Below are 15,272 nucleotides of genomic sequence, written 5' to 3'. Positions count from 1 at the left end.
TTACAAAATTTCAGTAAACCAAATGTCTAGCCACTAATCAGTAATAATATTATTATTGACATATCCATTATCCAGACATTGATAAGAATGTGTATGATGTGTTGCCTATACAAGTCCTAAACAGGGGGTACTTTACTAGTTAACAATAGACCATTAGCGTAGTTGCTAGCCAACAAACACAAACGCCTATAAGTAAACTCAAGTCCTAGGTATATAGTTAGAAATTTAAAATTCAACGGTGTCTATCTTAACCTAAACACTGCTCTGGAAAGTGAGCAGCCAAAGAGCCCTATTACAAAAATTTATAAACACAACCGGTAGAACATGCAAGTAATTATTTAAATGTTACTTACACGCACTACAAATCCTGAATAAACATTTGAATGAACTTATATAGAATGTCCTTCATCAGACAGTCTGAGATGATGAAACTACAATTATTGTGAATTGAAAAAGTACAAATATGAAACTTGGTCGTTTTGTTAATAGAATTCAAATTTACACTGAAGCTGTGTGTAAAGAAATAAAAGATAAAATACCAAGCGTATTGTACAAACATAAAAATAACGAAATACAAATTCCATTTAGACATTTTTTAACTGACCATAATTATGCATTATTGAGTTCACAGTCTAATAAAAAATGTAAACAAAATAGTTCAGAATGGGATGATGGTAAAGCATTTTGCCCTGGTGACCCAAGGAATATCTTTGTTGAAGATCAATGGCAAAAACGATCAAATAGAGTTCAAAGTAAATTAGTCATACCAATATTCAACGGTTGAGTTATGATTGGCAGTATAAAAGTACTGAAAAAGTTGTTCAATATGATAATGATCAAAATGGACAGGATAAAATATTAAACTTACCTCGATATTCCAACCATTTGTTCACAGATATTAAATATTAATATTATATTATTCTCCATGTTTAAGTGAACAGTATATAGTTGGTGTGTATTCGGATGAAGGCTATTATAAGTGTGTGACTCTGTATGGTGAAGATTTTCGTAAATTGCAAAACAACTCCTGGTTAAATGGAACTGTGATTGACCCACTGCTACTGACTTATGTGAATAATGAAATTGGTTATATTCCTGTGGAAATAAGCAATACAATTTGGTCAAGTACCAAAGTTAAAATAGCCAAATTTGATTGGACTAAATACTGTGTTATTTCTGCTGATCAATCCTGAAGGTAATCATTGGACTTTATTTATTATGGACTACATTTTGGGTTGTGTATTTTACTTGGATCCTCTGTGTCCAGAATCAGTTGACTTGTACTTACCTTGATTAAAAAAAAAATGTTGTTTTCAATGGTGGTAATAAAAAAGCAAAATATTTGCTGCATAAAAGGTTCTTAAAAATATTGAGTATCTTTTACAGAATGATAGTAACAGTTGTGGAGTGCTTGTGTTGTATTATTGACTATTGTAGTACAATCAAGTTGTAGTACATACAATCCAATGTTTACTCAGAGCTTTTCAAAGGCAGTTAATGTGAGTGATTTAAGAATTACATTGCAGCATCGATGTTTAATGTACTCTGATAATATCAGTGAAAGATGCCTTATGTGTGCACAAAATATAAAGTAAGTTTTACTTGGATTAAGTGTAATAAATGTGAGCGAAGAGTTCATAATGTTTGTTTAGGTGGTGTATGCTACAAATTTATGACTAAAGAATTGAATAATGAAAACTTCACTTGTATCTTATGCAATAAGTATATTAATTAAGTACCTGTTTTATAATTACAAAATAATAAAATACAAAATAAAAATTAATATTAAATAAAGATAAACAAACTAATACAATACCTATTGTATGTAATGAATGGTTGGTTATATAAGTTGGTTGTAATTTATAAATTACCCGTACAGTAAAATGGAAACTATTACCCAACATAAAATTAGGTACCTATGTAACTAAGTTATATCTTTAAAAATGGGGATTAACAAAGTAGGTATGTTAAAATATTTAAATTAAAAAAAAAAGTTAATTGTTTTAAAATTAACTTAAATTCAGAATGTAACCAGTTAAATTTATTATTTATTAAGTATCAACTTTTTTTACTTAGAAGTCTTAGAACAATCTTGTGTTCACTTAACTTAGCTTATCTTGAGTTAATTATATTCACTAACATGCCCACAATTGCAAATCTTAGTGTTAACTCCACCATTGACGGTCCTCAGTCCGTATGAAAAAGGAGGAAGGGCGCTTTAGACATTTTTCTTTTTTAGTTGAAGTATTAAAAATTAATCATGCTTCTCTTGGTTTTAAAGTATTGTATTGTTCTTTTAAATTGTTTTTAAATCTTAATATTATTATCTATATTGTGTTTTTTTTTATTTTGTAGGATATACCATACTACCATTGTCCAACTGTGAAGAAGTAGGTAGGTAGGTAGCCAATTTTAAAAGTGCAGATCTTTGAAGACCAAGATGTGTAGATGTGAATTGGAAAGTAACAACATATACCTAGTTCAGACTTCAGAAATTTAGTTGGACATGATTTATGGAAATTGGATTCATTAATTTTTGGACATTCAAAGTAACTTTATGATAAACATTAGTAAAACCCTAATAAAGGTATTTTTTTATTTTGTAGACTACCATACTACCATTGTCCAATAATCGTGAAGAAGTAGGTAGCTAATTTTAATAGTGCAGATCTTCGTAGACCAAGATGTGTAGATGTGAATTGGAAAGTGGCAACATATACCTTGTTCAGACTTCAGAAATTTAGTTAGACATGAGTTATGGAAATTGGATTCATTAATTTTAGGTTAGTATCTATCTTATAGTTAGACTATCTTAGTCCGTGCTGTCTGGTTACCACGAACTACTACATGTAGTAGTTCGTGCTGGTTACTATAGTTTTTCGAGCATAGAATAATTCTATGCTCGAAAGTATGTACAAGAGGCAAATGCGGGGGTTCGCAATCATAATTCATAATCGAAAGTTTAAAGCGCCATCTGTATAAAATACGGACTGAGATAACAGAATGTGACGCTAAATAAAACCACTGTTAGCGCTGAAAACATTCAATTATGAGTGTTGATGATAACAGAGGAACCTTTTGCGGGCATAGATAATATAAGAATAGATAGGACCACGGTCTTAGAATCAAGATTTTCAAGGAAGAAATTTTAGTTCAAGAGCGTTCAAGAAGTTACATGACGTGCAATATACAAGCGATACGTATCGGACCCAGACTTACGTCGGACCCAGCCGGTACGTAACTATTCCATACCGATACGTATCAAATTTTTCTTCTTGAAAATTTTCAATATCTTCTAAGACCGTGGATAGAACCAAGGTGTATTGATAAGGTGTCGTCACTCTGGACCCCTATACGTATACACCAAGGTGTATTGATACACCTTGGACTAGACGTGATTCACTCTGGTGGACATTTTTGACACCATGGTTCACAAAAAATTTTTTCCTGCGATGATCCAATCGTGGTAATTGCATTTAGAATCGATGTGAGAATAACTACTAGCGCTCCAATACATAATATTGTACATCTATATTGATATATTTTGTAGTACCAAGAGAAATAACTATAATGCAAAAGCGCTAACTGTTATTCTTGCTATGACAAGATCGTTAATTTTAAGCACGATTTAAGATATATCTTAAATCGTGATTTTAAGTGCACCAAAAAATAATTTTCGTTGAGTAACCTATTTATCTTTAATCGTGGTACGTAATCAGACGATAATGCACGTGTACCAATAATACCATCAGCAGGCTTTATACCAGTAATACCAAAATAACTTAAATACAAGATTTAAGATATAATATTATAATTTATCTTAAAATTGAAATCGTGCATAAATATTTAATAGTAACATTATAATTCTTAACTTCTATAATGATACTTAAATGGCATATTAAATTAACAAATTAATAAATATCGCAATTTAATTCGGTTCTCAATGTACATTTAAATATATATGAGTAGACTTCATATTCACGCACAGATGGCGCCGCGTAGTCCTTTTGTTGAACCAATGATAAGGCCTTTTATCATTTGGATATTCTAAATTCCTACCTTTCTTCAATACTTTTAGTAGTTGTAGAAGACGTATATTATTCAACTAAATTTTATTGAATACCTAGTTTTATTTCAACTCGAAATTTTTTTGTTTCTCCTAAGCTAGTCAAACCCGTTGGTATAAAATAACAGACAATCGTCTAATAATCCAATTTACATAAATAACACAATTATGATTAAACTTTATTCTTTGAAGCAACATAAAAAAGACGGGGAAACTCCAAAGTCGGGGAATCAAAGGAAAGCATCTGCTGCTCATCTTAGAATAACAAAAGGTAAATATACATTAATATTTTTGTTTTACACTCAATCAATATGTTTAAAGCTTTTCGGACATGAATTTTATAAAATAAATGAATGACATTTAATAGATAACCTCATTATTGGTTTGGTACAATTGAACTGGAAACACCTGATATATTCATATACGTAATAAGTTATAACTTATTGGACATTTATTTCTGGAAAATATTTATTTATATATTTATTTCATTTCTGAATAAGAGTTAATGTCTAGACATTATAGTTGTTTTAAAAGTTATTAAATAATATATGGGTGTTATGACTTATTACGGTTTATTGTTATTTGTATAAATTATAACTCAATGATATTATGTAGTATGTTTGTTTTGTATAAGTTATTAGTTATTTTGTTAAAATGAAGTATGAATTATGTCAATATTATATCTTTCAAAATATAATTAGGTATCTGATAATGATGTTTAAATAGGTTCCTCATAAGTTGTTCTTAATTTCTCTCGGCAATTTAAAAACATTGGGCTCTTAGTCCTCCTTTTTGTTAAGGGTTTGATGTTATTTTGATGAAACTGGAATACTTTTTTCTGAATTGAATATAAATATTTTAGACTAAAAATGTTTACAATAAATATTATTTAATCATTATTATTATGTTCTTTGCACAGACATTTTCAAAATATTTATAATCAGTTTAAGCTTTTTATTAAAACCATCTATATAGTTAATAATAATTATTGTATTTATTAATAACAACATAACACATTAGTATTTATTAAAAAAAAGTTAATATATTGACAGCTCCCCAATAACCATAGATTTCAATAGAGGATAGTGAGTTTTTAATTAGTCTTATGATTTTATGGCACATTTATATTGGCTTATTAATTAAATGAAAAAAAAAATAATAATAATAGTATAAATATTATATTATACAAACTATCCAAAGAAATAGAGACTGACCTCCACCAGATTCCTTTAAACTTTATACAGAATTATTGTTAAGTCAATGATTTATAAAATTCATTGCGGCGTCCATTTGAATTACAAGGCGCACTATAATAGAGCAGTGTTACGGTTTTTAAATTAAAGTTATTTATTTAAAACAACACTATAAGTATTGCAACAATTATCTATGTAACTTCACAAAACCATTAATTCTTATAATTTGTTTATACTATTATATCCCCCAGTGATTTTCATAGAATATTATAAAGGATGTGGTGTCACAAACTGCTGCCAATAAATAATATATCCATCAATGTTAAATGTTAAAAAACCTTCATTAGCTTTTTTTGTTCATTAATCTCTACTTTTATATTTGAAATTGTTCATTTTATGTAGTAAAGATGGTATTAACTAAGCATGTTTTTTTATTGTTAAAAATAAACATAACTAATATTAGTACAAAATAATACAAATTTTGAACGGACTTTAATTGATTTATTTATTTGATACAGATTTAAATGAACTTACTTTACCAAAAACATGCACTACTGAATTTCCCGATCCGGATGATTTATTAAATTTCAAATTGACTATCTGCCCAGATGAAGTGGGTGAACAATATACTTATAATTTAAAATTTGGTGTTTTAACTTTATTATTTTTGTTCTTAGGGATCATACAAAGGTGGAAAATTCAATTTTAGTTTTAAGGTTGGAGTCAACTATCCACATGAACCGCCCAAAGTAAAATGTGAAACAACAGTTTACCATCCAAATATAGATCTCGATGGCAATGTATGTTTAAACATACTACGCGAAGATTGGAAGCCAGTATTGACCATTAACAGTGTTATTTATGGCTTGCAATATTTGTTCCTGGTAATTAAAGTTGTTTCAACGTTATTTCAAATAATGTAAATATCACAATTCATTTTTTAGGAACCTAATCCAGAAGATCCTTTGAATAAAGAAGCTGCAGATGTTTTGCAAAATAACAAAAGGTTGTTTGATATGAATGTACAAAAAGCAATGAGAGGTGGAGTTATTGGCAACACATACTTTGAAAAGTGCTTAAAATAACAAAAATAGATGTGATCATACTCGGACAACGTTGCAATACGTTTATGCTATAATAAGGATTGATCTTTTTTCGTGCAAACTTTGTATGAAATAAATAATGTAATTCTTATATCGTAATATTCATTTTTTTTCTTCATTTTTTTTTTTTTTTTTTTAAGATGATAATAATAATTCTAGATCATAGTAATAATTTTTACACTAATATAAGTAACAAAACTGTCTTAGGTATAAGTTGGTAATATATTAATTTCAACACAATGATATTTAAAATTATGATAACAACATGTTGTTTAATTGGTTTAGATGATTTTGTATATAGTTTGAACATACAATAATAATAATGAATAGTAAAAGCAAATATTATTTGTCAAAATATAATAATCCAGTTACCGGCCGAATGCAAAAGGTGAATTATTGCTGTTACTAAAACTAAATGTGGCTGGAACAGTAGCTTGATCAAATTTGAAACCTGAAACAAAATAAAATTTGAATTAATCCATGAACACGTCAAATAAATAAATCCTAATACACCTCTTTAGCTTTATTAATTTATATAAAAAAAAATATCGGTTACAGTTGAGCATACGATTACTCATAAAGTTAAATCATTCAGCTAAGTTTGGTAACAAAATAATTAAAGACTATTTTTTATTAAATATCGAGTTATGGCTTAGCCGACCCCCAACCATGTCACACTGGAGCCAACCCTGTGTGGAATTCATAAACATGTAAAATGTAAATAATGAAATGTGTTGAGTTAATATTTTTTTAAATTTCAATAACAAGTTATAAATCATATTATGTAAGGTAAATTAATGTTACGAAACACTTTCATAACATTATACAGTAAAAATTGCGTATAAAGATACAAGTTGTAACTTGTAGTAACACATTGGGTTTTAAGACCTTAAAAAAGGAACAAAAAAATGAATAGGCTATTACAACCTATTTTCCTTGGAATTTTTTAGAATATTGGCACCTAAGAACTTTTGCATACTCAAGTATTATGAATATCATTTAACTAAAATAAACTCAGTTTCCTTGCCTTACTTATGGACAGTATAATTTAAAATAGTGTACAGAAATTTAAAATTATAAAAACTATCAGCTTATTGATAACATGTGATTAATGATAAATCAATAACAATACCTGCTAGTTTTTCTTTCTTTTTGTTTTCAACTTCAACACGACGCTGTTCTGCTAAGACCATTAATTCATTAATAGATTTCTGTTGATCACTATTTAAATGGTTTGTGAGTGCTAGGTACCAGGCAGGATCATTTTGTTGGATGCTTAACAAAACAGTTTTAAATAAGATGTATACATCAATTGTTTCATCAACATTATTATGGTCAGAATCCAGTGGTGTTGTATAAACTTCAAGTACTGTCTCTTCAGGTGCTTCAAATTCATCTTCATCATCACTATCGCTGTCGTCATCAGCATTTTCAGTATTCTACACAAATATCAAAAAAAAAAAATCACATAAAAATAAATTTTAAAAGGTTGAATTGAATATACTACCGTCATAAATAAAGGTTTTCTCTTGTCACATGCAAAAGCCAAAGTTTCATCAATTTCATCTTCATCAGTTGCTAGTTCTAAGATTAAAAGTTATTACTTATTAATAATAATTTAATAATAAAAATAAAAAAATATTTGTAGCTCACCATTTTCAGTATCTAATTCTTCTTCATCACTAGTTTCACCATCGGGCTGATTTTCTCGATCTAAATTTAATATTTAAAAGGGTTTTTAAGGAATCTTTTAGGTATGTTAACAAATCCTATCTATAAAGTAAAAAGTAACAGTTTTCTAAACAAAGGGCAAGGATTAACTTACTCAGTAAAGAGGCATAAAAAGAAAAGTGTTTCTAATTATGGCTATCATATGATATGTTTTTTTAACATCTATACTCTGTCTAGTTAGTTAAGAAACATAGGATATAATACTACGACGGTTGTTGCCTGACTAAAACTGTTCACCACCAACTATGTTTATTAACATGAAGAACAAAGTAGCCTTAAATCTATATATATAAAAATGAATGTATGTGTGTCCATGTTACCATGGCAACCATTTATATATTATTTTGAGATTTCCTTCAGTGTGTGTCTCCATATTACCATGGCAACCAATTACATATTATTTTGAAATTTCCGATGGAATGTTTTGTATTTAAATGGTTGCCATGGTGATATGTAAAACATATTATTCTTATAGAGTTGGCAATTTTAATGGGTAACAAAGTGAACGGGATCAGATATTTATATATAGATAGATTATACCTCTGAGCAGAAGATAGGCTAATTTAAAAAGGGAGAAGACCAACCCCGGGAAGTGCTCAAACAGGGATTTTGATATTTCATATGGACATTTTTGTTTATAAATGGTTGCCATAGGTTTTGAAGCTATTATAATAATAATTATTGGTTGCCGGGAAACGAAGTGCACGGGATCAGCTAGTTTAAAAATAAAATTAGCATCAGCATTGAATTATTATGTCATATTTTTTTACACCTTTTTCACAATATGTTAAGTTAGGAAAATCAAAAAAATTATGTGTCTTATAATATACACTTAAGTAACAGTAATTTTGTAGTATGGTATAACATGTTTCAATAATATATCTTCACCAAACAATTATTTATGTATTAATTTTGTTTTAGACATCTGTTCTTAATAATGCTCATAACAATAATAATTTTTATATAATATTCCTTTGGGATTTTTATTAATAAAAAATAATGTAAGAACGGCCCTAAGTCTTTTTATGAAAGTATGAAGTGTTACATTATTATTTACTTACTGGACACTAAAATATGTGACATTGAAATCAGTTTAATTCAGTTCAATTCATACTGCAGAGAATATTTATTTGTGTTTTAATTATATATTAAGTACAGTCAAATTTGGATAACTTTTTACTTCATTATGAGAAGCAGCAGTATTTACATGTATCAGAATTGAAAATAAATTTTTATAAAAGAGGATTTTCAACGAAGTATTTTGGGTGGATTGCCATTTCATTATCATAAAAATGAATTCTTTCAATATTTATTAACATAAAACTTATTCTCCTTTACTCTAAGTACTTTTAAAAATGAAATATTAATACTGGTTGTATAAAAAAAATATAAGGACAATACAAATTATATGTATCAAACATTTTCCTGTTATAAAAAAAAAAAATATGATAAATTCATAAGAAACCTAGTCTTTTTTTTACCAGCTTAACAAAATGAAAAAATGGATTCTTATACTCACTAGTATATGCACGATTAAGTCCATCAAACAGCATGAGCATTGAAGGTACAATTTGATTGGCGTGTTCATTAACAGCAATGGGCCGATTTGGAGATAACGCCATTAACGTGAGCAAACCCATAACACATAGCTTACGATCATGAATACTAAACACACAAAATTAAAATCATTGTACCTACCAAAACTAGAAATATTTTAGTACTAAGCTAACCCGAAAAAGCAGTCTGTATCCTGTAACCATTGCCGGATAAAATGTGCAGAAATAGATTCATTTGTTGACATAGACATTTGTAATTTATCAAGTGTTTCAAATAATAAATGTGGGTCGTAATAGATAGCAGCTACAATCACTTGAAGACACATTGCTCGTAATTCAGATGATTTAATTTCTCTAACTAGTCTCTGCAAAACTACCTCCACAATAGGTGGTATGCACTAAAAAATAAATAAATATATATTAACCTTGTTTAAATTAATAAATATTAAAATTAAGTTAACAATTACCTGATCAATTTGGCCTTTACATTGCAAAACTATAACCTCTAATAATTTCGCTGCATGGCATTCAGCCTCTTCACCAGACTCCGATGACAAAACCTAAAATTAAATTATATATTACAATTATGATTTAATAATATTAAAAAATATTCATATACTACATACAGTTTTGCACATGTTAAATATAATTAACATGTAATTTTCAGTTTTAATTAATTTCTCCATACCAATAGTAACATAATTGTGAAGACAAGGCATCATGTCAACAAAATAATCAATTCCATCATTTTGGAAAACCTGTAGAGACAATAACTAATTAAGTTATTAAGAACACAATTTAAAAATTTAATAATAAATATTTAAAACACTACGTTACAAATCAATATAATCTAAATATCAAGTAAAAATTTCATTAGTCTTTAATACCAAAATTCTTTAAATATTTATCCTGATTTATAATCTATTTAGAAATATTTAAATAACTTACGGAATAAATTAATTGCAAAATATTCCACATGTTTTCCGACACTTGTAGGTTGGTTAAGTCGCATACTAAATTAAGGGCCTCTTCGTAATATTCTACAACAAAATAATTTTTTTAAATAAATTATATTTTACGTTTGTCATTTATTTATTTACCAATACCAGATTCAGGTGTATTAAATATATGTACTATGACTTCCATAACAACGGGTTCAAGGGCTGCTAAAGTCTGTGGTTGTTCATCATTCACACTCAATATGGTTTCTATACAACTTAAAATACTCATACCAGTAATTTCTTTCTTATCATTCATATCATCTGACTGAAGAACTTGAAGGAAGGTTTTTGCCTATAGTAAAATAAAAGAGTGTAGAATAATGTTTAAGTAAAACAAAATTGATTTTGAATGTTTATCATAAATGTAATTTAATATTGATATAATGAGGTTTATTCAAGGGACCAAGTTATATAGAATTTAACTTCATGAATGATTAATTATTTATTAATAATAACTAAATTACAAACCAAATTCTGACAGATGTCATACATAATTGGTGCAAGCGTATCAAAATAAGTTGCAATAACTTTTTGCACAACACTAGTAATATCATCATTCTCAGTTTGTTGCAGTACTTTTAAAAGTTCAAGTGTAATTTCTTTAATCTGTGGAGCATTAAATAATTATTTAATATGAATATATACATTTTAAAATCTTAAATTTACATACTCTAGGCTCTAAAAGTTGTTCAACTTTGTTTTCAGCAATTAATAAAGCTTGAATTGCAAGTCCAGCTTGAACCTTAACAGGAAGTTCTTTATCAGTTAATAAAGCGTTAGTACTTAGTGATGCTAAATCCTTCCAAATATTATCATTATCAATTTTTATTTCACAGATGTGTTGTATAAACCAAGAAGCCTAAACAATAAGAAAATCGCAAAAAATTATTAAACATGTGTATAATGCACAGAAAATAAAATACATACTCTAGCTCTTAAGTGTCCGTGTGGACTTTGAAAAACCGGAAACACGTGTTGATATAGCATACTACCTACTTGATCCTTGTACATATCTTTTTTAAATATGACATCAGCTAATGCTCCAAGCTATGAAATAACCGCAATTAATACAAAATTGTTAAATAATTTTAAACTGTGAAAATAAAAAAATATAGTGTTTACCATATAGAGAGCTCCATCTTTTTGAGATGGAGTAGCATCATTTGAAGTAATAACACCAACAATGAATTGAACAGCTTTAGGTAATATGTCTTTACGTTTTTTACATGCTGAATGTAACACTGTTTGACCCGCCATTACTGGAGATACTAAATCCTCAAAAATGTCTATAATAAAATGATATGGTTTAATTGTTGTTAGTTAAATTAAATAAATTTAAAAACATTTAAATGGTACCAAATTTCTGAGAAATGTATTCTTGTGGATCCGTTTCCCACAATTCTTGATCACATTCTGAATGACTCATGAGAGGAAATATTACATCTTGAATAATTGCGGCAATATGTGGTTTAATAATTTTCCAAGTATGTCCAATACTAACACTGAAGTGACAATATAAAATAATGATAAATACACTTTTCATAATATTATATATTTTCTTTTCATTTTCATTTATAAGAAATAATAGTTTTGGTATTAAGCTAGTATACAAGTAATTACCATTGGTTCAAATAGTGCATACACATTTGCATGACTCTAGGTGGGATATAAACTTTGTTTCGGTATTGATCTAAAATTCTTAAAATTATGTCTATAACTGCATTAGAAAAAGTCTTAACATAAAATATGGAAAATTGCTGATATTCTTGGGCAACACTGCCAGGACTTCCATACCTTAAGTTTATAAAATTAGCATTAGACAATATAATAATTAGTACAACTATATTTTATCTTTACCTCTCAAAAATTCTATACATAGTATGTAATGCCCATTTTTTAATCTTCCACCAAGGTAACTGATCTATCTCACCATGCTCACAACGACTCACTTCTTCTGGTACTGGACTACATGCAATTATGGTTAATAATTCCATCCATTTAGTAAAGGTATTTCTTTCCATTAGATCAGGACTTATTGTAAACTGTTAAGTAATTTTATTAAGTCGAATATTCAACGTAGTAAAGAAATTGTATTTGATTAGGTAATTAATGAGCTTATTCTTACTTGAACAAGTTTGAAGTAACTTTTTATTACAGTTTTCTGCAATGCAACAGATTCAGCAGTGGAATTACCAACTATAAGAACCATGACATTATATACACTTGGTAACAATACTTTGACTGCAGCGTGTATAGGCGATTTATCTGCCTTTTGATATTCAAAGGCTTTTATTAAAGCTGAAAAACCTATTATACCAGCTACCCAGTAAGATGAATTTTCACTTTTTAAATATGCATCAATCTTTTCAACAACATTAGTCCAACGTCCAGGAAAATCGTGTTTCAACATTGTTACCAAACATACAGTTAGCTGTGCTCTAAAATCGATACAATTATTTTTAAGATGTATGTAAATTGAATAGAATCGAAAGGATCATAGTTTACCGTACTAATTCTGGTACTTGAACTACAACATCTAAAATGGTGTCTCTTATTATTATTCGATCTTGTTCGTGAACTGAAAATTTATTTGGTTCATCTTCACGAGTTGCCCAACTTTGGTACATTAAATTTTTCAGATAAATAGCACCTTAAATAAACACACATACAGGCAATTTTTTTTATATTAGAGTTAACAGATTTCAAGTATACAATACAATACAAAAATATTTTAGTATTTAAAATACATACTAAAGTATATTAAAAAAGACTAGCTTTTTTTAGTTTTGATAATATAATAAACAGCCAAAAACCTGATCTGACAAGATTAGAATATTGAACCATGATTCAAATTATCATATTTTAGAATTTTAAGTTATATTATGGGTCAGAACTTTTAATGAGTATTTCCATTTATGATACAATATCTAACACCAATTTTAATACCATCAACCCTCATTTTCATATTCCTTACTTGCTTGTCTTGTAGACATTTCAATATCAGAGGAAACAACAATTTGTAGTAGAGCTGGACCAAATCCAGCAATTTTGTGTATCTAAAAATAAATAAAATGTAGTTAGGCAGGTTCATGATGTTTATGTCTTAGGCAGTGGCGTATTTACGGGGGCGGATATGGGGAAAAATCCACCCCCATGGCTCTTTAAATACACTTCTATTATTTTAATATAATTTTAACATGATGTTATAATCTGTAAGCTAAAATTCTTGCCATCCACCCCCTACAAAAAATACTAAATATGCTACTGGTCTTAGGTGGGTATGCTTTGTTTAATATGCAGTTCTGAAATTATACACACCATATTTGTTGTTTCAATGTTATAAATTAAGTCTAAAATTAAAGAACTAAAAAGACAATACTACAAAAATGTTGTTGACATAAATTGATATAAATTTGATATCAACAGGTAGATATATATATATAATGTAGAATAGACAAAGTATGTACAATACGTTTTTATATATTTAATAAGGTTTAGTAAGGATAAATGTTATTTCAAGCAGCAATATATACTAATGATACCTAGATTTGTTTTTAAACACATTTAAAATATGTTGATTACAGTATCTATTTAAAATGAATTACTTAATGTAATGCAAGATATATAATCGTTCGAGAGTCCATGGTAAATTTAATTTTGGGTAGTTCTAATCTACAGTTAACATACACTATGTTGACTGGCAAGACATTTTAAATGCATTTGGTTATGGTTTTAATTTTTTTTTCCGTTCGACGTCAATTGATCCAATCTACCGCCTGGCAAATTGCTTGTTATAATTAAACGCCCGTTAGTCAATAATAACAATGATGTAATTGCACATGGTGGAAAAAAAATTATAATGAACCATTATATAGCACCGGTGCACTTTAAGAAGACTACGACACACGAATACGAAAAACGTGGCTGACGGCGGGATACTGACGGGACCGTGATGGCGGTTTTCGGTTTTGGCGGGTGGTTGGTTCCGCCGGCAAACAACGGTTCTGACCAGGACGCAGCCCATCATACATCAAAAAACCAAACGAAACAATGTTAATGGTAAAAAAAATTCGTTCCCAAACCGAATTCATTATAATTAATACGATAAATCACATAACCTTCAACAGTGTGCATGACGCATGTGGGTATATTATTATTATTATTATTAGTAGTAGTAGTATGGGTGCACGGGCCGGGTGCAGCCAAAAAGCATGCTTACACGCTGAAGCTGTTCCTCTGCCTCGCTCCTATGCGGCTGGTAGAGCGTGGCATTCAGCAAATTGGCGAGTTTATCGAGGTCCATTGCGGCAGTGGCGGTGGTGCTGCAGCTTTGAACAACGGCAGCGGAGTCGTTTCCGAGTTCCGACTAACCGGGTACGTTGTTACAATGCGCACACGTAGCAAACTAAATTGGTATTCGGTATCGGTAAAAGTATGCGAGCACGGTGCGTGTGTGTGTGCGTCTACTGTAGCGATGAGACTCGAGGGCCGAGGCGGCGACGGCTCGGTCGAGTCAGTTGGAACAAATCACGTGATGACAAAAATCGCATTCCATTTTCTTGATCAATCCGACAACCGCCATAATGGAAATCGTTTTTGTTCAGTTTTTTATCAACAGTGCT

General features: G+C 29.1%; 2 protein-coding genes across 3 annotated transcripts; one reads left to right on the top strand and one right to left on the bottom strand.

The window, feature by feature from the left end:
• Window positions 1–4,079: 4,079 nt before the first annotated feature.
• LOC100160864 (ubiquitin-conjugating enzyme m-like) lies at window positions 4,080–6,702 on the top strand. Its single transcript, NM_001161988.2, has 4 exons — window positions 4,080–4,337; window positions 5,778–5,872; window positions 5,937–6,143; window positions 6,204–6,702. Exons 1-4 carry the CDS (start codon window positions 4,235–4,237, stop codon window positions 6,342–6,344), a joined length of 546 nt encoding a protein of 181 aa, NP_001155460.1. The 5' UTR covers window positions 4,080–4,234; the 3' UTR covers window positions 6,345–6,702.
• On the bottom strand, window positions 6,566–15,133 carry LOC100162886 (importin-7). 2 transcript variants are annotated; one of them, XM_008182125.3, is made up of 21 exons: window positions 14,870–15,133; window positions 13,625–13,706; window positions 13,156–13,300; window positions 12,776–13,088; window positions 12,508–12,692; window positions 12,271–12,444; window positions 12,007–12,152; window positions 11,773–11,936; window positions 11,578–11,697; window positions 11,321–11,509; window positions 11,119–11,256; window positions 10,750–10,942; window positions 10,598–10,689; window positions 10,276–10,407; window positions 10,117–10,209; window positions 9,824–10,047; window positions 9,613–9,758; window positions 8,016–8,075; window positions 7,870–7,946; window positions 7,495–7,801; window positions 6,566–6,813 (listed from the first exon to the last, which is right to left on the bottom strand). In XM_008182125.3, exons 1-21 carry the CDS (start codon window positions 14,951–14,953, stop codon window positions 6,731–6,733), a joined length of 3,147 nt encoding a protein of 1,048 aa, XP_008180347.1. In that variant the 5' UTR covers window positions 14,954–15,133; the 3' UTR covers window positions 6,566–6,730. The 2 variants fall into 2 exon arrangements, with proteins under 2 accessions (XP_008180347.1, XP_001946207.1); XM_001946172.5 differs by having other exon boundaries at window positions 10,756–10,942.
• Window positions 15,134–15,272: the final 139 nt, after the last annotated feature.

The sequence above is a fragment of the Acyrthosiphon pisum genome, chromosome A2 (genome assembly GCF_005508785.2).
Source record: "Acyrthosiphon pisum isolate AL4f chromosome A2, pea_aphid_22Mar2018_4r6ur, whole genome shotgun sequence".
NCBI lineage: Eukaryota > Metazoa > Arthropoda > Insecta > Hemiptera > Aphididae > Acyrthosiphon > Acyrthosiphon pisum.
Note: the sequence above shows the minus strand (reverse complement) of the source record. Positions and strands in the feature narration are given on the sequence as shown.